Raw genomic sequence first — 27,268 nt, forward strand, 5'->3', positions numbered from 1 at the left:
GGAATTTGATATCACTACTCGCCTCTAAATCATTCTGTAGCAAAGATATTGCCCCATATTTCCACATTTGGGATTTCTTACTCACAACATAAACATCTACATCTCTACAAGTAATTCTATGAAAGTACGGTAATACTACAGTACAGTGGTTCTAACATAACACTGTTTCAGCTTCACATGATTCAGCCCATTTCCTGTCAGTGTTCATCAGTCTAAGCATACGGTCATCCAGTGTCCAGCTGGACCAAACGCTGAGGCCTTGAGGAGTTTGGCTTTTTCACTGAAGAATGACCTCCCGAGTCTCAGGTAGCTTAAATGCTAGCAGTCCTCCACACACTAGCGCTGAGAAGGACAGGATGATCGGGATAATCTTGGTGATGCCGATAAACTTGCCGAAGATGAAAGTGCTAATGATAGCTGCCAGTTTACATGTGCCATTCAGCACACCAAAAGCGGTGGCTCTGAGGAAACAAGAGATGGATTAATGAGCAAAGTATGGAAGAATAAGTACAAACTTTATGCCTGGTTCAGATTACACGATTTTATCCCGATTTTGGCATGATCCGTTTGACGTAGGGTGTCGTGGGGATTCACAGGCGTCGGGACGCAAGATTCGATCGTATCATCTCGTATAGTGTATCATAGTGAGCGACAACCTACGTCGAGTCTGCGATGCTTCACAACATCACGACAAAAAGACTAGCATGTTTAATTTTTTAACGGTCGTCCACGACGATTCCGTCACATGTATGAGGTTGACCAATAGGAGCGCAAAAGCTTTTCCGTACACAACTTTCAAAAATCGTGAAACAAAAGAGAGAAAATAAAAGTTTGTGTTTACATAATATATGTGGGTGCACTGTGTATAATTATTTTATATATATATATATATATATATATATATATATATATATATTATATATATATATATATATATATATATATATATATTATATATATATATATATATATATATATATATATAAATACACACATGTATATATATTTAAGAAAAAAATATTTATATTTATATATAATATAAATTATATATAAATCTATAAACAGTACATGAAAATATTTCTTAAGTATATACAAATGTGTGTGTATTTATATATATATATAATAATTTAATTATACACAGTGCACCCACAATTATGTAAACACAAACTTTTATGTAAATTTATATTATGTAAACACAAACTTTTATTTTGGATGTGATTAATTGCGATTAATCGTTTGACAGCCCTAAAAAATATATAAGAAAACAATATTTTACCTCAAGTTCTCTTTGGAAGATTGACAGCCCATACTGTCCTCTTCGAGCAATCCAGGAAAGTTTCAATTGTCGGGTTTTATTTCTTTTTTTAGCTTTTTTTCTGAACACAGGACAGTCAATACAACACTCACCGCTTCATCCATCGTTTGTTTACGTTTGTTTCTGGAAGTCACTCGCTACTAGTTTTGCCTTCTCAGTGACATCACGCGTGCCGTTAAAGATGGCATGCGATGACTGGTCAGGAAGCAATGTGTAGTCTGACATGCGTCTTGTCCACAACAAGATTTTAGGAGTCAAAATCGCGTAATCTGACACAGTGACTATCGTAACAGACAAAAAAATTGCGTAATCTGACACAGTGACTATCGTAACAGACAAAAAAATCGCGTAATCTGACACAGTGACTATCGTAACAGACAAAAAAATCGCGTAATCTGACACAGTGACTATCGTAACAGACAAAAAAATCGTGTAATCTGACACAGTGACTATCGTAACAGACAAAAAAATCGCGTAATCTGACAGTGACTATCGTAACAGAAAAAAAAATCGCATAATCCGACACAGTGACTATCGTAACAGACAAAAAAATTGTGTGATCCGACACAGTGACTATCGTAACAGACAAAAAAAATCGCGTAATCTGACACAGTGACTATCGTAACAGACAAAAAAATTGCGTAATCTGACACAGTGACTATCGTAACAGACAAAAAAATCGTGTAATCTGACACAGTGACTATCGTAACAGACAAAAAAAAAAAATCGCATAATCCGACACAGTGACTATCGTAACAGACAAAAAAATCGCGTAATCTGACACAGTGACTATCGTAACAGACAAAAAAATCGTGTAATCTGACACAGTGACTATCATAACAGACAAAAAAAAAATCGCATAATCCGACACAGTGACTATCGTAACAGACAAAAAAATCGCGTAATCTGACAGAGTGACTATCGTAACAGACAAAAAAATCGTGTAATCTGACACAGTGACTATCGTAACAGACAAAAAAATCGCGTAATCTGACACAGTGACTATCGTAACAGACAAAAAAATCGTGTAATCTGACACAGTGACTATCATAACAGACAAAAAAAAAATCGCATAATCCGACACAGTGACTATCGTAACAGACAAAAAAATCGCGTAATCTGACACAGTGACTATCGTAACAGACAAAAAAATTGCGTAATCTGACACAGTGACTATCGTAACAGACAAAAAAATCGTGTAATCTGACACAGTGACTATCGTAACAGACAAAAAAATCGTGTAATCTGACACAGTGACTATCGTAACAGACAAAAAAATCGTGTAATCTGACAGTGACTATCGTAACAGACAAAAAAATTGCGTAATCTGACACAGTGACTATCGTAACAGACAAAAAAATCGTGTAATCTGACACAGTGACTATCGTAACAGACAAAAAAATCGTGTAATCTGACACAGTGACTATCATAACAGACAAAAAAAAAAATCGCATAATCCGACACAGTGACTATCGTAACAGACAAAAAAATCGCGTAATCTGACACAGTGACTATCGTAACAGACAAAAAAATCGTGTAATCTGACACAGTGACTATCATAACAGACAAAAAAATCGCGTAATCTGACACAGTGACTATCTTAACAGACAAAAAAATCGCGTAATCTGACAAAGAGACTATCGCAACAGACAAAAAAAAAATCGCGTAATCCGACACAGTGACTATCGTAACAGACAAAAAAATCGCGTAATCTGACACAGTGACTATCGTAACAGACAAAAAAATCGCGTAATCTGACACAGTGACTATCGTAACAGACAAAAAAATCGTGTAATCTGACACAGTGACTATCGTAACAGATAAAAAAATCGCGTAATCTGACACAGTGACTATCGTAACAGACAAAAAAATCGCGTAATCTGACACAGTGACTATCGTAACAGACAAAAAAATCGTGTAATCTGACACAGTGACTATCGTAACAGACAAAAAAATCGCGTAATCTGACACAGTGACTATCGTAACAGACAAAAAAATCGCGTAATCTGACACAGTGACTATCGTAACAGACAAAAAAATCGTGTAATCTGACACAGTGACTATCGTAACAGACAAAAAAATCGCGTAATCTGACAGTGACTATCGTAACAGACAAAAAAATCGCGTAATCTGACACAGTGACTATCGTAACAGACAAAAAAATCGTGTAATCTGACACAGTGACTATCGTAACAGACAAAAAAATCGTGTAATCTGACAGTGACTATCGTAACAGACAAAAAAATTGCGTAATCTGACACAGTGACTATCGTAACAGACAAAAAAATCATGTAATCTGACACAGTGACTATCGTAACAGACAAAAAAATCGTGTAATCTGACACAGTGACTATCATAACAGACAAAAAAAAAAATCGCATAATCCGACACAGTGACTATCGTAACAGACAAAAAAATCGCGTAATCTGACACAGTGACTATCGTAACAGACAAAAAAATCGTGTAATCTGACACAGTGACTATCATAACAGACAAAAAAATCGCGTAATCTGACACAGTGACTATCTTAACAGACAAAAAAATCGCGTAATCTGACAAAGAGACTATCGCAACAGACAAAAAAAAAATCGCGTAATCCGACACAGTGACTATCGTAACAGACAAAAAAAATCGCGTAATCTGACACAGTGACTATCGTAACAGACAAAAAAATCGCGTAATCTGACACAGTGACTATCGTAACAGACAAAAAAATCGTGTAATCTGACACAGTGACTATCGTAACAGATAAAAAAATCGCGTAATCTGACACAGTGACTATCGTAACAGACAAAAAAATCGCGTAATCTGACACAGTGACTATCGTAACAGACAAAAAAATCGTGTAATCTGACACAGTGACTATCGTAACAGACAAAAAAATCGCGTAATCTGACACAGTGACTATCGTAACAGACAAAAAAATCGCGTAATCTGACACAGTGACTATCGTAACAGACAAAAAAATCGTGTAATCTGACACAGTGACTATCGTAACAGACAAAAAAATCGCGTAATCTGACACAGTGACTATCGTAACAGACAAAAAAATCGCGTAATCTGACACAGTGACTATCGTAACAGACAAAAAAATCGTGTAATCTGACAGTGACTATCGTAACAGATAAAAAAATCAAAACAAAGGTTCCAAAAGGGGGTTTTCACGTCATAGAGGAACTATTTGTGGTTCCCCAAAGAACCTTAAAATAACAATGTTTTTCTTCATTTATTTAATCCTTTCCAAGATAAAGAACTTTGTGAAAAGTTCTATGGGTGTGAAAGCTTCTTTATGGAATTATCGGTGCCAATAAACAACCTTTATTTTTGTAAGAGTGCATGAATAATCGAAGCTTTGAGACATAGAAGTCCCGCCTTTAATATGTTGCACTGTTTAATGAAAATGTAAAAAAAAAAAAAAAAACAGGGAAAAAAAGTTCATCTTTACAAATTTCCAGATAAAAACATTGAATAAAACCATAAAGGGTTACCGTAGTTCACCCAAAAATAAAAATTATCACATAATTTACTCAACCTCAAGTGTATATGACTTTTCTCTTTCAGCCAAACACAATCAGAGTTATATTAAAAATTATCCTGGCTCTTCCAAGCTTTATAATGGGAGTGAATGGTACCAAGTGAATTTTAAAGCCCAAAAAAGCACATCAATTCCATCATATAAGTAATCCATATGGCTCCAGGGGGTTGATAAAGGCAGTGGAAGAGTGACCTCAGACCTGACGCATGACGTACTGATGAACGCAGAAGAAAAGAGAATAGAGCAAAATAAAACATTGTTTTATTAGAATTAGAAGTCTAACATGAGATTTTTTAATGAGAAATGTCAGAAGAGACATTTTGAACTGTGAGAGTCATCTACTCTCACCAAACTCTCATCATGCGTCGGGTCAAAGGTCACATTTACGCTGGAACTAGACTCTCATTAACGCACAAACCAGAAGCTTTTAAAGTTATAATTATGGATATTTTCCCACAAAAAACGAATTGCTTCGCTTCAGAAGTTCTTTATTAACCCCCTGGTGCAATTACTTTTATGATTACAGTCTTTTTCACTGTATTTTTGATCAAATACATGCCACCTTGGTGAGCACAAGAGACTTCTTTGAAAAACATTAAAAAACGTATTTTTAACGGTAGTTTAGTTCATCACGTAAATGCAGTTTTGAGAAAGAACTCGCAGGTTGAAAAGCATCTGCCTTACACTAATTCTACTTATCAGAGTTGTACTTTTTGTACCTTTTCGAGGCAGGATAGAGCTCCACAGTGATGACCTCGATGCCATTCCAAGCTGCCGCACTGCTTGCGAAGAACAGGCACTGGAACAGGACGACAGCCCACTGACTGAAGCACAGGAGCAGGAAGAACGTGCAGACAGCGGAGCCTAACATGGATGCCCCTGCAAAGACACACAAGAAGAATTCATTTACATACTATCAACACTTTGAAAGTTATCGATAAAGCCATCACAGTGCTGCTATTATGCTATTTTTAAGGTTCCCAATTTTCTTTTGGAGGTCTCCAAAGTCAATATCACTTTAATTTTCTCATAATATCCATTGCACATCCGCTCTATTCTCACAGTGTCTGAAAAGATTCAGTTTATAAACTCCTCCTTTCTGAGAGCCAGCTCTGCTCTGATTGGTCAAATGGCCCAGTCTGTTGTGATTGGTCTATCGCTTCCAGTGTGTATTGGAAACGAACAACCAACAACCGATTTTGACTTGCCCTCTCGTAACTTCTGCATCATTGAGCTTGGACTACAAAATCGGAGCGAGAAATAATAATGGCGGATTGCTTGAAGTGTTGGACCGGTAGTCGATGTCCTTATTTGGCAGTTCCGCTGCAAATACTGCGACGTAATTGTGCAAAATAGAAAGAAAAATCTGAACAGGTTAAAAAATATGACCAAAACAGATTATAAAGATGTAAACGAAGCAGCCTGAAGAGAATACTTTCATCTTTTTTGTACTTTTAAACACAACAAATATACAACACAATGCATTTAAGAGATAAAAAAGTGGATTTTGCATGATATGTCCCCTTTACGAGTAGTGTAACTAAACCTAGGACGGGACGGTGACACAAAATAAAACGTTGCGCTTTTCTAAGCGTGTAAAATGGATAACTATATTGTATGGCGGAAGACCACAGCAAGTGCTTGGGAGCATGGGAAAACACTTGGAATATCCCTTTAAGGTAAAATTCGAAAAGGCATAATAGTCTAATGCTTGTAACCACTCACCTATAATTTTAAGTCGTCCTATTTTATCCATTAATAGACCTGCTACGATGTTGCCAGGTATCACAGATAAACTGCCCAGGAAGCAGACTAGATAGATCAGGATGTCATTTTCCTCTTGGAAATTTAGATGGCAGCCTTTTTTTGGGTGCAAAAATGTTGTATTTTCCAGCTTACAGTTAAAAAACTTGGAATCTTTCCACAGGTCTGTAAGGAACAAGACACAAATATTGGAAGATGACAATTAATGAAAGGGAAACCCAAATAACCATTCAAAATCTTAAAGGATGAAGGTTAGTATATAAAGTAAATATGAATTGCATACCAGTATTGTAGAAGACTGTGTTTTTAAGGGTGCAGTTCTCAAAGAAGGTCTCTGTTGATCTGATGTCCTCAAAATAACAGTTCTCAAACAGGGATTCCTCAAACTTCACATTTTTTATTTCTATGTTGATAAACCTGCGTGTAAAGTAAAGAAAAATGACTGCTCAACCAATACACAACCGTGCAATTATTATTTTTTTAAAATAATTCAGCGAATTAGTGACCGTAAAGACAGTGTTACAAAACATATCTATTTTAAATAAATGCTGTTCATTAGAAAATGCTATTTATCAGAGAACCCTGAAACAAATTATCATGGTTTTCTATATTAATGATAATGAAAGTGTTTCTTAAATAGCAAGAAAAATAATCATGTGACACTGAAGACTGGAGTAATGATACTGAAAATTCAGCTTTGCCTCACAGGAATAAATTACATTCTAAAATATATTAAAATCGAAAACAGTAGTTTGAAATTGTGAAACTACAGTATTTCACAATATTACAGTTTTGACTGTAATTTCGATCAAATAAATGCAGCCTCGGTGAGCGTAAGAGTCTTTCACATTATTTCAACATTAACAAATCTTAATCTTTTGAACAATATGTACCTGCATCAGTCCTTTATTCTATAAAACATCATACTTTATAGACAGAGACCGAAGTTAATGTACCTGTCATGGATATACTCCCCCTCTTTGTGGACTTGATTTTGCAGAGTGAAGTTAAAATGAAAGCGTTCCACTTTCTCACGATGGAAGATCTTGACGTTGGACTCGTACTCCTCAAACTGGAGGTACTTGATCTGGTCAGGAAACCACGCTCCCAGGCCATAATAACTATGTGGTGAAAGATTGATTAATACTGTTATTTAGTACCAAAATGTCCTCACTAGGCAGCATTAAATATAATTTTCATTTAAAAGTTAATTCCACAATGCACATGTAGCCAAAAGAAAAATTGTTGAAAATTGTTGATTGTTGAAAATGGTGAATTTATTTTTAAAATATACTTAAAACTCTAAATAAATAATTTATTAAATAAGTGAGCGCTATGCAATTAGGCATAAAAATATAGGGCACGAATTTTAACACCTGTTCAAAAATTATTTCTTTTTTTGTGAAAGAATTCTGTGAAACAACACAGACATTCATAATGCTACAATATTTATACAATACAATATTTCTGTCTCAAATAAATGCTGTTCTTTTGAACGTTTTCAAAATCCTGAACTTCCACACTTTAAGATGCACAACAATTTTCAACCATAGGTTTTCAACTGTTTCTTGAGCAGCAAATCAGCATATTAGAATGATTTCTGGAGGATCATGTGACACTGAAGTCTTGAGTAATGATGCTGAAAATCAGCTTTGCCATTAAATAAATAAATAGATAGATAGAATTTCTAAATAAATACAAATTTTATACTTTTATATTTTTTTAATCAAATAAACCCAACCTTGATGAGCATGAAAGACTGACGTGTATTAATATAAATTCTTAAATATTGTTTCAAATAATTAAAGAGGGCTAATGCAGATCACTTAGAGTTGTTGCCTATGTACCAGAGAGCAACATAGTGTCGGCCCAGATCCGGGTCACATATGGTACATGTGGATTCAACGCATACCAGATGTGAGATGGATCTGGGCCGAATCCGAGCGGAATTCGAACCGGCATCACTGGTTCAGTATGACATCACGCTAAAGACTGTAGCCTCTAGTGCCAATCGCTAGTGTACAGCACCTCTTGAGGCCAGTGGAGTGAGGTTTACCCACACGGCTCTTCACCCGTTAAAAGAGCATTCCAAATCCATCACTTATGAGATTATATGACCAGCATAGGCAACATAGAGAGCAAGAAGCTCAATAAAGCTTCTCCATCAAGAGCTGCTCACCTGAAGGCCATCGTAAACCACACAATGGCAATGAACAAACTATGGAGTCTGAGATCAGGTCCAGCCAGTGACATCATGTTCTTCATGACCTTTTGGAGAACAAACGAAACAATCACTTCATTTGTGTTAGCGAAACAAGAATCTTAAGATCCAATCTGCAAATGAAAAATTGCAAAAATGTTATTAAATGACTATTTTTCTATTTTATGAACAAAATGTAGGTGGTGCTTGCCATGCAAGGGTGGTTGCCAGGAGTTTGCTATGTTGCTGGAAACGCGTTTGGAGTGTTTTTAATGATTTCTATGGCGCGTTTCAATCTTTTTATCATTAAAAACTGTAATTCCACTCGCTAACCTCACAGCTCTCCTCACTTTTGGTTATCATTCAGGTTTGAATGTACTATACATTGTGAAAAGGATAAACCTCTGGAGTTGGATTATCAAAAGCCCTATTCGCATGGGATTAGTATTATCTGGTGACCTATAGTAATTTGTAATAATTGCGGAGTTTGTCTGTGATCTCAGTCCCATGCAAATCGGCAATGTCTGTAATATTTTAAAGTAAAAATTCCCTCGCAAATTACCTACTATATTTCGCCGAACACCGAGGTCCTGTGATAATATTAGTCCCGTGCGAATCGGCATCTCTGTGTTTTGGCCGGATGGTATATCATTTTTTCAAGGCTTTTGTTTCATGTGCGCCTTTTTATCCATCTTTCGTGAAGAATGGAGGCTGGTTTGGGGTGTTTTGATAGTATTTTTGGGGCTGGGTCATATCGCTACACACAACTACACAATTTGCAGAAAGTAAAAGCTGAAAATCAGCAGAAAGAATAGCAAAGTCAAAAAGATTGATTAGATGGAGATGAATGATGTGTATAACGGCATGTTGTAAGGAACTTTGTTCTGTTTATGTATAATATATCATATAGCTAGACCTATAACGAAAAGAAACTTCCAAACAACAGCCTATTAACATTGTCATATCGAGGAGATAAGTCAGTAAATTTGAGAAAAATCAAAGGCTTCAGTTATCCCGTGCGAATGCGCCACATGAAATTCAGATGTGGCGGGGTAATTGACCTTATGCACAGCTGGACTACTTCCTGAACTTAAGCCAGCTCCTTGTTTCCTGTCTGCCATTATTGGACAAATTGATTAATCCAGGTGTGTCTGATTATTGTTGCCGTGACTACTGAGGTCAGACACACCTGGATTAATCAATAATGGCAGACAGGAAACAAGGAGCTGGCTTAAGTTCAGGAAGTACTGCAGCTGTGCATAAAGCCAATTTATAAATCAAATTCGAATAGGGCTTTAGCATACCTGTTTAACCAGGGTCAGGTGTCTGACCGTGAATCTCTGAAAGGCAGTTCCAGTTTCACTCTGAATCTCTATGAACTCGTCCTCTTGTGTTTCGGGTATTTTAAGCTGCGAAACCTGCAAGAGAGGAATATATTTCATAGTTAAGACCACGTAAGATGAGCCATTTATCAAGTGTCCCCAATACAGTAACTAATAAATTCTAGACTTTACTCAGTAAACTCTACACAGATGCAGATCTAGGGTTAATTCTGCTGCTTTGCTGTTATTTAGTGGTGTAGAAGTTTAAAATGGACAACTTTACTTGAAACACTCGTTCTGGCTCTCCCTTTGCCCTCCAGTTGGTGTCATGGACTTGCCGCAAGACCATCCAGGCCTCATCGTGTCTTGCAGTCTGAAATTCACAAAAGATATAATGCTTTTTTAGTTTTAATTAATATTTCAAATTAGCTTTTTTTTAGGGCTGTCAAACAATTAATCGCATCGAAAATAAAAGTTTGTGTTTACATAATATATGTGGGTGCACTGTGTATAATTATTTTGTATATATATATATATATGAAGAGTTCAGATGCAAAAGCCTCTAAGTGCCATTTGAAATTTTCTTCTAGAATGATCATTTTTATCAAACTTGTATATTTAAGTTCAGTAATTTCACTTAAATGGCAATGATAATTACCTATTAATTGTTATTTAAGTGAAATTACTGAACTTAAATATACAAGTTTGATAAAAATAATCATTAAGGAAGAAAATTTCAAATGGCATTTAGAGGCTTTTGCATCTGAACTCTTCATATATAAATACACACACATGTATTAAAAAAAATAATTATTTATATATAAAATATTTATATTTATATATAAAATAAATTATAAATAAATCTATATACATGAAAATATTTCTTAAATATATACAAGCATGTGTATTTATATATAAAAGAATTATACACAGTGCACCCACATATATTATGTAAACACAAACTTTTATTTTCGATGCGATTAATCGCAATTAATCGGTTCACAGCCCTACTTTTTTATGTTTATGTTGTTAATCTTAGTTTCATTTTTAGTAATGTGCTTTTTATCAGTTTATATTTTTAAATATTGCCATTTAGGTTAAATTTATTTTTATATGCGTTTCAGTTTTGGTTAGTTAAACAAATTTTATTTTTCAACTAATATTTCTATTTTATTATTTTATTTTTATTTTATTAGTTTACTTCAACTGTATTTCAATTAACAGAAATTCTTTTAATAGTTTTAGTTAAATGATAATAACCCAGAATGGATATCATTCATTTTGTGTAGCACTGGGTGTCTGCCAACTACATTTTATACAATAAAGAGAAGTCATTTATGCCTTAAAAGTGCAGTAAGCAATTTCTGAGAAACGCTGTTAAAAGTGGGTCAGACCGAGCAGCACGACACACTTGTAGCCAATCAGCAGCAGGGTGGGTGTGTCCACTCATGATGGGGGAGGAGAGAAAGCGAGCAAGAGGGAGATTTGAATAAAGACGGTAGAAAATGAGATGGCTGAGAGACATTACAAAAGAGAAAAGGTCGGAGGAATATTACTAGGAATTTTACTAGGAGGAATATTATTGGGACCCTCGTTTATATTATTGAGCTGTTCCATTACCAGTACCAGCTCGACTCGGCTCGCTTTTCGCTCCGTTTTCCATTGCAGACAATACCATGATTCTTGAAAATCGCTTACTGCACCTTTAAAATGCAATAATTTCCACAATATACCTATTTACAGTATAAAATTAAATTTCTATACAATTCTGAATTTTGAACTAAACTAAAACTAAATAAATAAATAATGTATTTTAATTTTTTTACTAATAAATAAAGTGATGATCAAAGCGATACTATGCAGTTTTTTTTAGCTTAACGGAACAGCAGAGTTATTGAACTTCTTTCGGGTTGAATGGTGGCGGTCTCGCCAGCCGGACGCACACTGCAATCCGTTGCGGGGACTGAGTGACTCTCTATATTTGTTACGATGAAATCACAAAACCTAATGCACAAAAAAAACGTGCCCTGCTTGAAATACATCCACTAATAAACAATCGGTTTTGATGAGGAAAATAAACAATACAACTAGTAGGGATTAGAACCCAGAACCCAAAATTCTGCCTCTTGACCATTAAAGTTTATGGGGATAATTGTAGGATATATGTATTTAATCATGTGAAAGTTCTCACCATTAACAACATATATTAGATCTCATTAAACAACAAATTAAACACAATGTACTATTGTATACTAACAAGCCATGTACATATTGTATACAAGCCATGAGTGGTATTTACGACAGTTAATTTCAAGTACTCCACAGCGACTCTAGGGGTCGCTGTTTGACAAAACAGGATTCCTACATTGTGTCCCTTTAATAGAGGGAATGCATTGACGTCACTTTGCCGCTGGAACAATCCCCCTCAGCCTGACTGAGTGGCAAAAGATCTGCTCCGTGACTGGATTTAATAGGGGAAACTACGAAAATGCGACTAAAACGAACAATTTTATCAATTTTAACTAAATGTTGGACTTAATATAGTGTTCCTTACAACTTACTAAAGATCCAGTGATCCATGGATATTGACATGCAGCCAGGAATCATGTTGCCAGACATTTAAATAAAAGCAATATAGACCTAAACATAGGCTAAAGCCAATTTGCCTGTGAACGCTTTATATAAATACAATATAGGTAGGTCTAAATCCGGGTGATCACTTATATCAGTGTTATATATAGCCAATTTATATCATCATATCGTCCAGCGTTTTTGGTCAGTGTTTATTAAAAAACATCCAATAATGCAGAATATGCAATGATAAATATTTAATTGATGAGTTGTTAATATATATAACAATACAAAAATATATGGTAATGGTTTTACACCTAAATTCAGCATATTGACACAAAATGATAACTGCAAACCCAGCTTTCGCTGACTGGAGTCCAGTTGTTTCTGTGAATTGCAGCGATCCATTTGCTCCTCTTTCTATAGCAGTCTGTAAAAATATACCTCCGATTTTTTTGTCAAATCTAGTCGTACAGTCTGAATCACAAAGCTCTTTCCCACTTTATATGTGTTGTGTTTGTGTTACAAATACAGCCGCTCAGTCTTTTTGCCACTCACTGTGAGTAACTGCAGGCACTCCGGCCGACAGTGACGTCACGCGCATACCCTCTATAGCCAGCATAATCTACTAGTAAACTATCATACACTATATTACCTCCAGGAGGAAACGGGGACTTTCTGGCATGAACACAAGCCCAGCGAGAGCAGCCACAGAGGGAAGGAAACAAACCAGTACAAACACCCTCCAACTGTGGAACTGGAACTCTGTCCCCATACTGAAACCCCAGCCTGCAACAAAAAAAACAAAACAACCCAAGCGCTCAGAAAACTGGATCTTGAAATGTGGCTTTATGTATAACAACTTCCAGGCAACTAATATTGTTTCTTCAAGTCTGCTCTTAACACATGTAGTAATTGCCATTATTAGAAACATATGATGAATTACCATAATGTGGGATGATTCCCCATGCGGTGAAGGAAGCGTACAGTCCTCCGAGCATCCAGAACAAGCACAGCCAGCTGAGATGTTCTCCTCTCTTATCTATCTGGAGGAACTCAGCAAAGTACGTATACACGACAGGGATTGATCCTCCGATCCTGCAGGAGATCATCAGAAACTGATTCTTGAGATCATTTACTGAACAGATCAAATATAATTCTACCGTAAAGATAGTAAAAGCTGCAATATAAAACCATTAGACTCCAGTAAAAAATGTGAAATATGAAATCATACAAGAACTATATGATACACTACCGTTCAAAGGTTAGGTCGGTTCGATTTTTTTTTAATAGAAATTAATACTTTTTTTGGCAAGGACGCATTTAATTGATCAAAAGTAAATGAATATAAAAAATATTTATATTTCAAATAATAAACAATGCTGTTCTTTTGAACTTTCTATTCATCAAATAATCATGAAAAGATATATCAAGATTTGCACAAACATACTTTGCACAAAATGTTAATTAATAAGAAATGTTTGAGCAGCATGTATTTTTGATGAATTAAATGCAGCCCTTGTGAACACAAGATACATCTTTCATAAACATTAAAAGGGTGGTATAATGCCCCTTCTTAAAATAAAGTCTCTGATGTCCCCAGAGTGTGTATGTGAAGTTTTAGCTCAAAATACACCATAGATAATTTTATAGCATGCTACAATTGGCCTTTTTTGAGGATGAGCAAAAAACACATTGTTTTGTGTGTGTCCCTTTAAATGCATATGAGCTGCTGTTCCTGGCACAGAGGGCGGGGCCTCAAGAGCACGCGTGTGTGTGTGTGTTAGTAGCTTGCAGACATGCACTAAAATGCCAGAAACTGTTCTGCCTTTTATGTTTAAACCTTTTATGTTTATGAGTCGGACAATGATGGAGAGACTCAAAAAGAAGTGACAACATGACGTTTCTGAATGGTTAGTTAATGAGTTTATGTTGCTGATGTGGAGTTAACCATCTTCAAGTCATTTATTAGCATATTCTGTCATAATAATCTATAAAATCGCTCTTGTGGGAACTGTTGTAAAATACATACAGAGTGACATGCTATTGCATTTGTGTGTACTGTACACTCCCAGAAAAAAAGGTACAAAAACTGTCACTGGGGCTGTACCTTTTCAAAAGGCTGCATATTGGTACCTTAGTGGTACATATTAGCACCTAAAATGTACATTATTAACACCTAAAATGTAGGCTACATATTAGCACCTAAAATGGACATATTAGCTCATGAAAGGTACATTAACACTTAAAATGTACATATTAGCACCTAAAATGTACAAATTAGGACCTAAAATGTACATATTAGCTCCTGAAATGTAAACATTAACACTTAAAATGTACATATTAGCACCTAAAATGTACATATTAATACCTAAAATGTACATATTAGCACCTGAAATGTACATATTAACACCTAAAATGCACTTATTAGCACCTAAAATGTACATTAACACCTAAAATGTTTATATTAGCACCTAAAATGTTCATATTAACACTTAAAATGTACATATTAGCACCTAAAATGTACATATTAACAATTAAAATGTACATATTAGCTCCTGAAATGTATATATTAGCACCTAAAATGTACATATTAACACCTAAAATGTATATATTAACACCTAAAATGTACATATTAGCACCTAAAATGGACAAAAGTTTACCTTTTGAAAAGGTACAGCCCCAGTGACAGCTTTTGTACCTTTTTTCTGAGAGTGTATTACATGTGAAAAGAAGGATGCAACAGCTTGAGACTCAAAAATGTGCTCTACTACAACAACTATTCCTCTTCTCAACATGGACTGCGTGTTCCCATGGGTGGGGTTTATGTAAACAGGAGGAATGTCATGTAGTCCCTACCAGCCGTTTGTTGTCCTTAAAAAGTAATTTCTATAAAAGGAAATATCTCCCTTTGCTTTGAACTTTGAGTGTCGTAACTTTACAGATGTTGTATATGCTCAAACAGCAACATTACATACTAACTAAAGTCAGAAAAGTGAAATCATAATTAACCACCCCTTTAATACTGACCCCAGACATTTGAACGATAGTCTAGATGTATATAATTCAATTCCTGCTGCTTTTTTGAGTCTCACCCAATTCCCGAGCAGAGTCTGAAGAAGATGAAGAAGCCGTAGCCCTGTGCGAAAGAAGACAGGAAGGAGAAGATGCAGTTGATGGCCAGTGCGTAGAGTAAACACTGTCGTCTGCCCAGTTTATCAGCCAGACCCCCCCACACGACAGCGCCGATCATCATGCCCACGTACACTATTAAACCTGAACACAGAGACAAAGTTAGAAGCTGGGGAAGAATAACAGCTGCACATCATAGAAAAACTATCTGCTACTTCGGCAATATTTCAAAAATAAATATTGCAGGCAACAGTTTCCAGCAGAATGATTCAGGTCATTTACAAACATCATGTTGTTAATTCAAATCATTAGCAAGTTCATGCTTTATAAACACTGAAAAGGTCCCCCGGATATTCTTCAGTGTGTGTGTGTGTGTCTGTGTCCCGCAAAATAAAGGTCATATGACCTACATTTTTTCTTGTTCAAGAAGCTATTTCACTTAGATATATTTCACAATAATAAAAAGAACTCGCAACTTCAGTTTCATGTTGACTTTAAGATATAGTATTTATTAGTTTTGAGAAATTAAGTGGATCATTTTTAACAGAAGTATCAGAATAACACACAACATTCCGTCTCTGTCTCTCTTGCCTTCATCAATGCTCTGCTACACACACACACACACACACACACACATTCCCAAAACAGATAATTCGACTGGGATAAGTGATTATCAGGCACGTGGCAGGGATTATGAACCTCGACGTGGATTACACACCACTCTAGACGGCGGCAACTTTCATCCCTCACTGAAACTTTTCCTGCTTCTCCCTCACTATTGCACGTAATCTAGGAAATATTCTCATGTAACCTGTGCTCTCACTCTGTCACAGGGCTATTTAAAAAAAAATGTTTTCAATATTTGTTCAGAATCAATAAATATGCACTATTATTAAAATGTTTAGGCTCGTTGAGATTTTTAAATGTTTTTGTCTCATTTTGTATTGCATTATATCTTTCATGCTCAAGTCTCTTGCTCAAGGCAGCATATATTTAATAAAAGAATACAGTAAAGACAGTATTTTTTTTTTTAAATAGTACCACAATTTAAAAAGAAATGTTTTCAATTTGAATATATTTTAAAATGTAATGTATTCCTGTAATGTATGTAAAGCTGAATTTTCATAATTACTCCAGTCTTCAGTGTCACATGATCCTTCAGAAATCATTCTGATTCGCTGCTCAAGAAACATTTCTTGTTATCAATGTTGAAAACAGTTAATATTTTTGTGGAAACTGCATTTTACTGAAGCATTTTTTTCAGGACTATTTGATGAATGGAAATTGTAAAAGAACAGCAATTGTTTAAACATTATTAATGTCTTTACTGTCACTTTTAATTAGTTTAATAATAGCTAGGATTAATTAAATTAATTAAAAGTGACATTAAATACATTAATAATGCATATATATATATATATATATATATATATATATATATATATATTAGGGCTGGGCAACGATTAATTGCATCCTAAATAAAAGTTTGTGTTTACATAATATATGTGTATGTAGTGTGTATAATTATTTTGTATATAAAAATTCACACGTGCATGTATATATTTAAGAAACATGTGTTATTAATATATAAAATATTAATATTTATATTTAATATAAATTATGTATAAATATATATATACACATTATATTCATACAAATATTTCTTAAATATATACATGCATGTGTGTGTATTTATATATGCAAAATAATTATGCACACTACATACACATATATTATTTAAGCACAAACTTTTATTTTGGATGTGATTAATCGCAATTAATCATTGCCCAGCCCTAATATATATAAATATATATACATGTAATAGTATATATATATATATATATATATATATATATATATTGACAAAAATAATATATTTCATTAATAAGAAATAACAGGAAAATGATTAATAATAGCTTAATAATAATAATATAAAATATTATTGAAATGTAATAAGAAATTAAATGGACAAAATAGAAATAGATTTTACTTTTTTAAAGGAGCTGTATGTAAGAAATTTATTTCAAATAAGCATAAAATGGCCCTGATATGTCACTAGACATTAAGAAATCATGTTCATTTCAAATACTTATTTCACTGATAATAATTCACTGAAAATACTTATTTCACTGATAATAACAGTAGTCCAACCAGGATATTGTCATTTAAAAAGTGAAGTTGCTGCCCTCAACTGTCATGTTGTGTTTTGGTCTGATGCTCCACCCTCCACCGATCTACCAATCACGAAGTCAGTAGTGTTGCCAGCTCTGCTCTAGTTACCACAGCTGCAGATACAAACGTGTGGGATAAATAAATGTTGGATCCTGCAGCCTATCTGGCAACCTCGAGTCAGGGGGAGGGGTAGGGGATACCCTACCACAATCTTACATACAGCTCCTTTAAATTATGCATGTATCAAGGTAAAAGGGTTTAGGCCTAGATGTTGTTTTGACAAATATAAAACTCTCTGGGACATCTAGGAAGATCATTTATATTCGCCATTATATTTTCCCAGCCCAAATATAAATACAGGTAACTTCACATTTAGTTTCGTTGAGCCACATTAAAAAAGGTGTAATTCTTTGACAGGGCCTTTCTTATAAACAAGGTCTTTGTCTGATCAGAAATTCAGCTTATTCTGATCCCGACTCCTTGACTCACCCAGCATGCCCTTGTCAGCATTCGACAGGCACATGTCCTTCTCAGCACTGGGCAGGGCGAAACTCACAACAAAGCACTCCACGCCGTCAGCCATCAGGGCCAGACCCAGCACGGTGAAGAGGGTCCACTGGAAGCGTCCGTGCCCGCAGTCTTCCATGATGCTCTCGTACTGCTCTGGCAACGTTTCCTCAACGACCTCAGCTGCCATCCTGGCCTTCGCACGGGCCTCCCTCCGCGCGGCTCTCCGTGCTTCCTTGATCTCGTCCGGATGAGGGATGCCTTGGTACTCTCCCTCATACATCTGCTCATCTTCATCATGCCCCTCGGTGGCATCACTAGCAGCATCATCCTCCTCCCGAGGAGGGAAGTCCGTCTGATAAGGGTAAGTGTACTCTCCTCCTTCTCCATATGTGGGATACGTTTCTCCCGGCTGGTTTATGTTGTTTTGGTAAGGATCATCCATTTTGGCTTGAATTTGTTATATATTTATATATATTATTGGAGACAAAAATAGCTAAATGAACATAATCCTCTGAAATCACTTGGAGACGGTTCCAAATCCAAAAGATTAAAAATGTAAATTGCACCTCAGTTAAGTTAAGGCCTCAATATTTATGACATCAACAAGCTATTTCCCTTTGGTTGGTTCTACACAAGGCCACATGCTGCACCTGAAATAAAAAGAACATTAGTTAGAAAAAGTCAAAAAAAGTTTTACATGAATGAAAATGAGGCTGAGAGGTAATGAAATTGCATTGATAAAAAAAAATAAAAAATCTTACAAAAGGTGTTTAGACGTTTTTGCAAGGGTTGAAGAAGAAGTACTCACAGTACTCATAAAAGAGTAGGCAAAAAGTACCCAGATGACCTACTACTTCAGGCGAGATTATAAAGTGTGCATACTATGGATACTTTACTATCCCATGTGGCAACAGGAGAGGATTAATGGTAGTGAAGTGACACAACTGATGCTGGTAGGTCACATGATAACTGGTAGGTCACATGATAATGACAACATGGCATTCATACTACACACAATACAATAGGTTATAGTAGAACAAACTTTTAGTTAACTTTTATTCAACACAAGTACCTAGTCAAGAGAGTATCCAATTTGGACACGGCCACAGTCATTCATATGGGAATTGTTTGTTTGATTCACTGAAATGAATCGACTCTGAGAATCAAAATACACTTGTCGCCTGTGTGTTGATTCTTTAAAAAAGCGACTTTAGTCAAATGTTTTGGAATCAGACTACGGTGTTCGTGCTGTATGATTCACTGAATCAGCTCATTAGAGTCATTTATTCTGTAATTGAACTTTCGAATTGTTACTTTTGTGCTGTTGATTCAGAAGTGAAGTATGGGTATGTATGTATGGGTAAGTATGAAGTATTTACAGAGAATGCATTTTTTCCAATTCACTGCGCTACTTTTTCATTGTTTTTCAACTTAAACGCGCTAGACGGGCGTCTTTTAAGAGTGTTTGCTCATCTAAAATACATCTATAGGACGTTTCCTGTCAGATGTCAAATAGACGTTTAGAAGATGTCTTTAAGATGTAATGATTTAGAATGCATGTTAAACTGAGATCTTCTAAACGTCTATTTGACATCTGACAGGAAACGTCCTATAGATGTATTGCAGATGAGCAAACACTCTTAAAAATACGTCTTCCAGATGTAAATATCACATCAAATAGACTAATGCTATCTGGGACATTTTTTTGGCCCAGGTACTTCGGTCCATCGGTTCACAGAACAAACTGCACGTCGGTCCCTTACAGCCTCGTTTCCATTCATGAAAAACAAATATGGTGTCTACCCCCGACTAAGCTCAATATACAATAGTTAGGCTATCAAATGCAAAACAAATGCACTATGATCACATAGAGGAGTAAAATAAAGTGACATACAATGTACGTCATATAAAAAAAATGTGTTTTATAGAGGTTATCAGAAACGGTGAATTGCTTACCGTTCAAAATGAAAACAAGAAATTGGAGACTTTGTGGTTGTCAAACATTGACTTGAGTGTCCAAATACTTTTTGGTGCCACTTTAGCAAACATATATTAACGTGTATGTGCCGTCAATAACTTTTTTTTCTGTAAATGAGAAACTGTAATTTCCTCTTGTCTCGTGCTGCCATTACAGTGTGTAATACAAGATGATGATAATACTAGTCAAGACTAGACCTCATTATAAGCCCCTACTTATCCAGCCCAAGCCATTTGATCTGTCCAGACGCAAGACATCCTGCTTACTACATGCCTGTAAATTAAAGTACTAATGTATTTGAGCATGTCATATACTGATATTGTGAATGTGCAAATAAAGGAGCTTTAATGAGCATGCACACATGTTCCTGCGTGTGTCTGTCTAGCAATGGACCAAAATGTGACACTGTGCAAAATGTATAATATACAACAAAGATGGAAAGCTTTTCTTGTGCCCGGACATGTGCCATATTTTCTCCTGCTTTCCAAGTGAGAGCTATGATATAATCCAGCTTAAAACCAGACGAATTTTATTCATTCCCAGAAGGCCAGATTATATTTGGAGGGTGATGAACACCCTCTTCTGGATGAAATAATCAAAATTTTAGGAGTACAATAAATATCAAGATCAATCAAGACCAATAAATAGCAGATAATATTACTGTAATAGTAAAAATAAAAATTTTTGCAAAGAAAATGTATGCTTTTAATTTTTATTTTATTAATTACAACCCGTGCATCCCGAAACACCGACAATTGTCCCTTGCCCAAACATTAAAATCAGTTGAAAAGAGATTACTGAGTGAATCCATTTACATTCACTGAGTATCCTGCCTCGGCCTGGTCATCGTGATCTGACGGTCCCAGATGGGCATTACGTAACTTCAGACATGTACTGTGACCAAATAAGCTACAAATGCTCTAGCGACTGCTTAAGTCTCCATTTTCATGCATGTTCTATTGTTTCCTTGTGAATATAGAACTGGTATGCACAGTGCACACGCATGTACTTTACATGTCCTGGCACAATATTGAAGTGATTAAGCAGTGACATTAGTTACCTTCACTGTGACATGCTATTCTTCTAAAACTACTACTAATAATATATACAAAAACGTCACATTTTATTTAAAGTATGGCAACATTACAGTAGATTATGCTCTGATGTCCGAAAGCTAAACTGAAAGTGTTTTTAGAGAATGTTCACGCTTAAATTCATTGGTGACATCCTCTGCGTCAGGCGATATATGGCTGAGTGTGCACATGGTGTGGGCGGGTCTTTAGTGATGTCACAGGGAGGAGACGCCAGCTAATGGAGGGCAAGCCTGAAGGGCATGCATGTCACCTGTAAAACTACAGAAAAGCCTCTGGACAATGACAATTATGCCTTTATTTTTGTACCAACATAGTTTCTAAATAATCATTTGGATATGTTTGGACATTTAATTTGTTTGTGGTCATTATTTTTACAGGTCAATACTATTTAAACTTAAGTTTACTTACTTTCTAGATAGATGAATACTAAAATCACTCTACACTTTTACATTTGGACCATATTTCTTATTTTCTTTTAGAAAATTACTAAACGTTATAATATAGCAGACTGCAGTTTCTCTTAACTTAACATGTAGGGGAAATATACATATTTTTCATTAGTTATTTTCTTTTCAGAGCTGTTGTCATTTTATTATTATAGCCACATTGGAAGACACATAGGACCCAAAATGTCAATGGCTAAAAGTCAATAAACAATCTGTTGTACAAAACAAAAGGCAACATGTCATGATGTAGGGTGGAGCTTTTCCGACAGCTTTATAGATCTGAAAAATACCAGTACTTTTAAAGTGTAAATCTAATCTCCGTTTATGGTCATCATTTCACAGTTATGATCGAAACAAGTCAAATATTGTGATTTTTTTTGTGGCACTACAGACATTTAAAGTTGAAAGTAAAGCGTTCACCAAATGCAATCCTTTATCAGGTATAATTTAAAAGTAATGGCACTGAAAGCAGTTTTAAAATACATTCACGTTCAAATGAAATTAAATGAAATTGACTTACCAGAATTTGTGTATTTTGGCGTACGATATAAATGAATAAAAAATCCGAAGGAAAATCCTGGCAGAGTTTCAGAAGGCAAGTCCTACATGTCACCTTAACAGGAGTCTGATGGGCAGACCAGGGGATTATGGGTCGACCTCATGATCAGCGCCTCCGGCTCATCCAGATGGAATCTCCCTACGCTTGATGCTGCCAGACCAAATGGTAGAGTCCACATCCAGTTTAATGAAGACATGCTGCAACAATAGACCAAACCGGATGGGAATTCTGTTACAATGCATAATGATTTAACTTAGACATGCTTATGCCATTGATCCTAAATAATCACTGAGAGTGAGAAGATATTACTAAATGAGAAAAGATGGCCCCTGTTACATATGTTTTGATTATTCACACATTAAATAGCCAAATTCTAGGTTTGATGGCCTTAAATGTTCTCTTTCCCCAAAGTGCAATGTCTTTAAAAACTCTTTTAGTGTAATCAGCATGAAACAGAAGTTGCGATAGTCTTTTTTCCCCCCATTGTTACATATATCCGAATGAAATGGCTTCTCGAACCATAAAACGATGTGTGTAGGATGGTTGTGGCTGTGGTTTGCTATTGGTCGAGTATTGTGAGTGACAGGTCGTCCTGCCCTCTCTCCAGTAAATATCATGTTTTTAAAGTGGGAGGGGGAAGTTATTCTGGTTAAAATCATGAAGGCACATGGGTTTAAAAAATAAATAAATAATGACGTGCATAGATTTATAATAAATACCGCAAATTCCATAAAAAATGTGTTCTTTCAGGACACACAGAAGCATGCTGACATTTCCTTCTCTAACTGACCTCAACAATACATTACGGCTTAACTAGATGAAGTAAAATGCTCGTTTCCGGCTACGCACGGAGTTGGTTTGTACGGCCTGCTATGGAACGGTATTATAGTGGGTAGATGTCTTGCACACAGTAAAGCTGCCTAATCCCACAGCCAGTAATTCTGCTGCAAAGAGGATTAGCTCCACCCCAACAGAACCATTGGCTATTTTTAGATCACATATATTCCCTGTTTTCTCCACTCGCTCCGCCTCTTTACTTTCCCCTCCCACTAATTCATCTAAACTACCCTAGTGGGCAAAACCCAGCTTCACCTCCACAAATCCTTGGTTTTGGCAGACCACCACTTTGAAACACAAATTGCAGACCACTTAATACATCACGTTTAATGTTGTGCCTTAACCAATCAATCCATATAGTTTTTACTAAAATGCTGTTTTGTTTTTATGCCATTGAATTTAAGGCTGCCATTTGCAGGGCTATATATATATATATATATATATATATATATATATATACATACATACATCAAAAGCACTTGAACGCAACACACTGGTAAATGCCAGTTCACATTCACAAGTGGAAAATATCATATTTTCCATAGCACGTGAACGCAGCATTAGTCGTCCAGCTGCAGGCGCCACTGCAGCCACCATAGATTGTAGGTGGCCACGCGCATATCTAACCAAATTTAAAACGATACTTTCGGAAGATGTTGTAGCAGAATCACGTGAACAATGCTTTTTTTGTCAGTGGTTGTTGCGTTAAATCTTACCCAGATACAATAGGGCTCTTCTCTGATTGGCTATTGTGAAGCCTTTTTCTATTTTTTGATTGGGCAGGCTCGACTAAGAACTCCAGGGGCGACGTGCTTGATTCTGCTTGATTCAAATGGCAGTTAAATTTTCGCGGCCAGTTAAATTTTGGGCGCTGCAGGCATATTAAATATTTTATAAATATTTTTCCCACGTGAGAAATACAATGTGTGGCGGGAGTATGTCTGTGACAAACGACAGAAGTGAGTGACTCACTCTCAATGTGTGAGACGAGCCCTGAATCATTTTTGTGTAATGAAACTGCTAACTGTTCGATAGCCACATAATTAGACCAAATACTTGTATATTACTTACTACGTAGGCCTATACCGTCACAAAACCTGTGAATCACATGTATTTCCTCTAAAAATCCTGATTAAAATCTCAAAAAACAGTATACAATGAATTTAAATAATCTTCCTGGCTTGTGTGCCCAAATTTCATAGAAATGTATCTGTCATTTTGTAATTAACAATAACAAAAACACACATTCAACACAATATATATATATATATATATATATATATATATATATATATATATACTTAATACATAATTTAGATACAGTTGACCCCTATATATATATATATATATATATATATATATATATATATAGGGGTCAATTGTATCTAAATTAGGAATTAGGAAAAATATCATACACTAAATGACAGAACATTTGACCCTTTGTTTTGGTGTCAGATATACTCAGTCGTGTTCTGTCGATCTTGTTTTCCAAAGGCCAGAAGTCTGCTAGCATAATCCCACAGTATTAAGGGAATGGAGGTGGGAAGGAAAGACGGTCCCGCACACACAACCAAACTGACCCTGTCAAAACCTTCAAAGCTGATTGGAGCGTGACAGCAATTCCAGTCACCTGACTGATAGACACGAAAGCCTCTCAATACGTAGGCCTAAATACCTGATAAACCCAAGTATTTGATTTCTTACGATATTGCGTGCATAATGATAAAGACTCGCAGTTATGATGCATTGAATTGCCACTGATAGGAACATTCCTAAAGCTGTGTGAAATTGACTTGAGCCTCAAATCTATTCTACAGTGAAAGATGAAGTCGCCATCTAGTGTTTCTTTGTGGAAGAACAGAATGGAATATTAGCTCTGTATGTATTGAACATTACAACCTACTATACAGCCAGAAAAAAATGCATCAAAATTTCCACAAAAATATTAAGCTGCACATCTGTTTTCAAAATTAATATATCAGCTAAATAATAATTTAAAATATATTCTTGAGCCCCAAATCATTTTAGAATGATTCCTGACAAATCTGTGACACTGAAGACTGGAGTAATGATGCTGAAAATTCAGTAACAAAATAAATTTGAAAAATATTCAAATGGAATTTTTAAAATGTAATACTATTTCACAATATTACTGTTTTTAAATGCAACCTTAGTGAGTAAACTTAGACCTCAATAAACTAAATAAATAAACACTGTGGGACCACAATGGAAATAAGTCTTCGGGCTTTATTGTGTTATCCCTGACTACTTTTGTATTTGTTTTTAATGTATGCAACAGTTTCTTACTGTTCTTCATATATTTATATTTAAGTGGTCAAATAAATCTAATCTAATCTAATCTACTGTTTTTACTCAATAACGTGAAGTTTCAGCTATATACAGTATTAAATGCAGTGTAAAGTTTAATTGTGTTTTAAGGAATATTATTGTTTTAGTGTACTCGAATAAAATAAGTTCAGAGTACTCATAACTAATGTTTTTTTTAGAAACTTAAATGAATTGAGGAAATCGGTTTCCTCAAATGAAATGAGTTAGCTTAACTTGGGTTTTACAGTAATTAGTAAATGTTCATATGTCAAAGATCAAAGCATAATTTTCAAAAAAGAGTAATATCAATTAGAATATAGATATTGAACATCGAGATAAAAAAATAGACTCATGCTTTATCTAATACTAAATAGAGTTAAATCTGTCAAATATTCATATTATAGGCTAATAATAGTTCAGTATCATTACAGCATTGTGATTATATAAGTAATGAGTAAATGGGACATACAGTACATTCTGAAAATGACTTTTGACAATGTACAGTAGATTAAATATATGTTTAGCAAATCTGTTTAATTTTATGAAGCCTAGATATGCTTGGTTTCACAGACCAGGCTTAAAGGGATAGTTCACTTTGAAATTATTTTTTGATATGTTTTAGCTTACCTCAAGGGCATCCAAGATGTAGGTGTCTTTGTTTCCACAGTATTTTCAATTTTGACATTTTTAGGTCAAACCATTCTTGTCTGTCAGTCATATAATGGAGGTCTATGGGGGCTTTAGCTTGAGGTAAGCTAAAAGATACCAAAAATGAATTTCAAAGTGAACTATCCCTTTAAACATAGTCCCAGACTAAATGCATGGTTAGGCTGTCCGAACTGAAAGCAAATTTATATATCCTAAAATATGATAGTAGTCTTCTAATTCACGTTTATTAAAAGCCTCTTATGAACTAAGGCCTACTGCTCTTAAAGGGATACTCCACTTTTTTTTTTTTGGAAATAGGCTCATTTTACAACTCCTCCAGAGTTAAGCAGTCGAGTTTTACCGTTTTCGAATCCATTCAGCCGATTTTCTGATATGTAGAAGAATATCAGTAACCAGACAGTTTCTGGTCTCATTGACTTCCATAGTATATTTATGTATATATACTGTAGTATATATACTGATATTCTTCTAAATAACAGAAAATCGGCTGAATGGATTAGAAAATTGTAAAACCCAACTGTTTAACTCTGGGGGAGTTGTAAAATGAGCCTATTTCCAAAAAAAAAGTGGAGTATCCCTTTAAGCCCTCCCTGTGAAACCAGGCCTTCACATATAACCAAGAATTTATTTTAAAATCTTCAGAAGAGGAAGAGGAAAACACAACCATTTCCCTGACCACTACAAAACTTCCCCAACTAAGCACGAACCAACTTGGCACAGCTGACAGCCCACCGTCACAGCAAGTCCTTCAACGCACAAAACAGCTTTTGTGACGGAACAAAACTGGCAATGTACTTCATTGTGTCAAGCTTGTTCCCCATCTCTCTTCATCGGTG

At 35.4% G+C, this 27,268-nt stretch overlaps 1 protein-coding gene across 1 annotated transcript; it reads right to left on the bottom strand.

Moving 5' to 3' along the window:
- Positions 1–222: 222 nt before the first annotated feature.
- Positions 223–22,790, bottom strand: sv2ba (synaptic vesicle glycoprotein 2Ba). The gene is made up of 13 exons (XM_039659723.2): positions 22,560–22,790; positions 18,501–19,171; positions 15,803–15,983; positions 13,654–13,805; positions 13,363–13,496; positions 10,420–10,509; positions 10,119–10,232; positions 8,794–8,882; positions 7,571–7,735; positions 6,898–7,031; positions 6,576–6,779; positions 5,570–5,729; positions 223–461 (listed from the first exon to the last, which is right to left on the bottom strand). Exons 2-13 carry the CDS (start codon positions 18,961–18,963, stop codon positions 278–280), a joined length of 2,070 nt encoding a protein of 689 aa, XP_039515657.2. The 5' UTR covers positions 18,964–19,171; positions 22,560–22,790; the 3' UTR covers positions 223–277.
- Between the last annotated feature and the right edge of the window lie 4,478 nt (positions 22,791–27,268).

The sequence above is a fragment of the Pimephales promelas genome, chromosome 1, assembly GCF_988280905.1.
Source record: "Pimephales promelas chromosome 1, fPimPro1.hap1.1, whole genome shotgun sequence".
Taxonomy (NCBI): domain Eukaryota; kingdom Metazoa; phylum Chordata; class Actinopteri; order Cypriniformes; family Leuciscidae; genus Pimephales; species Pimephales promelas.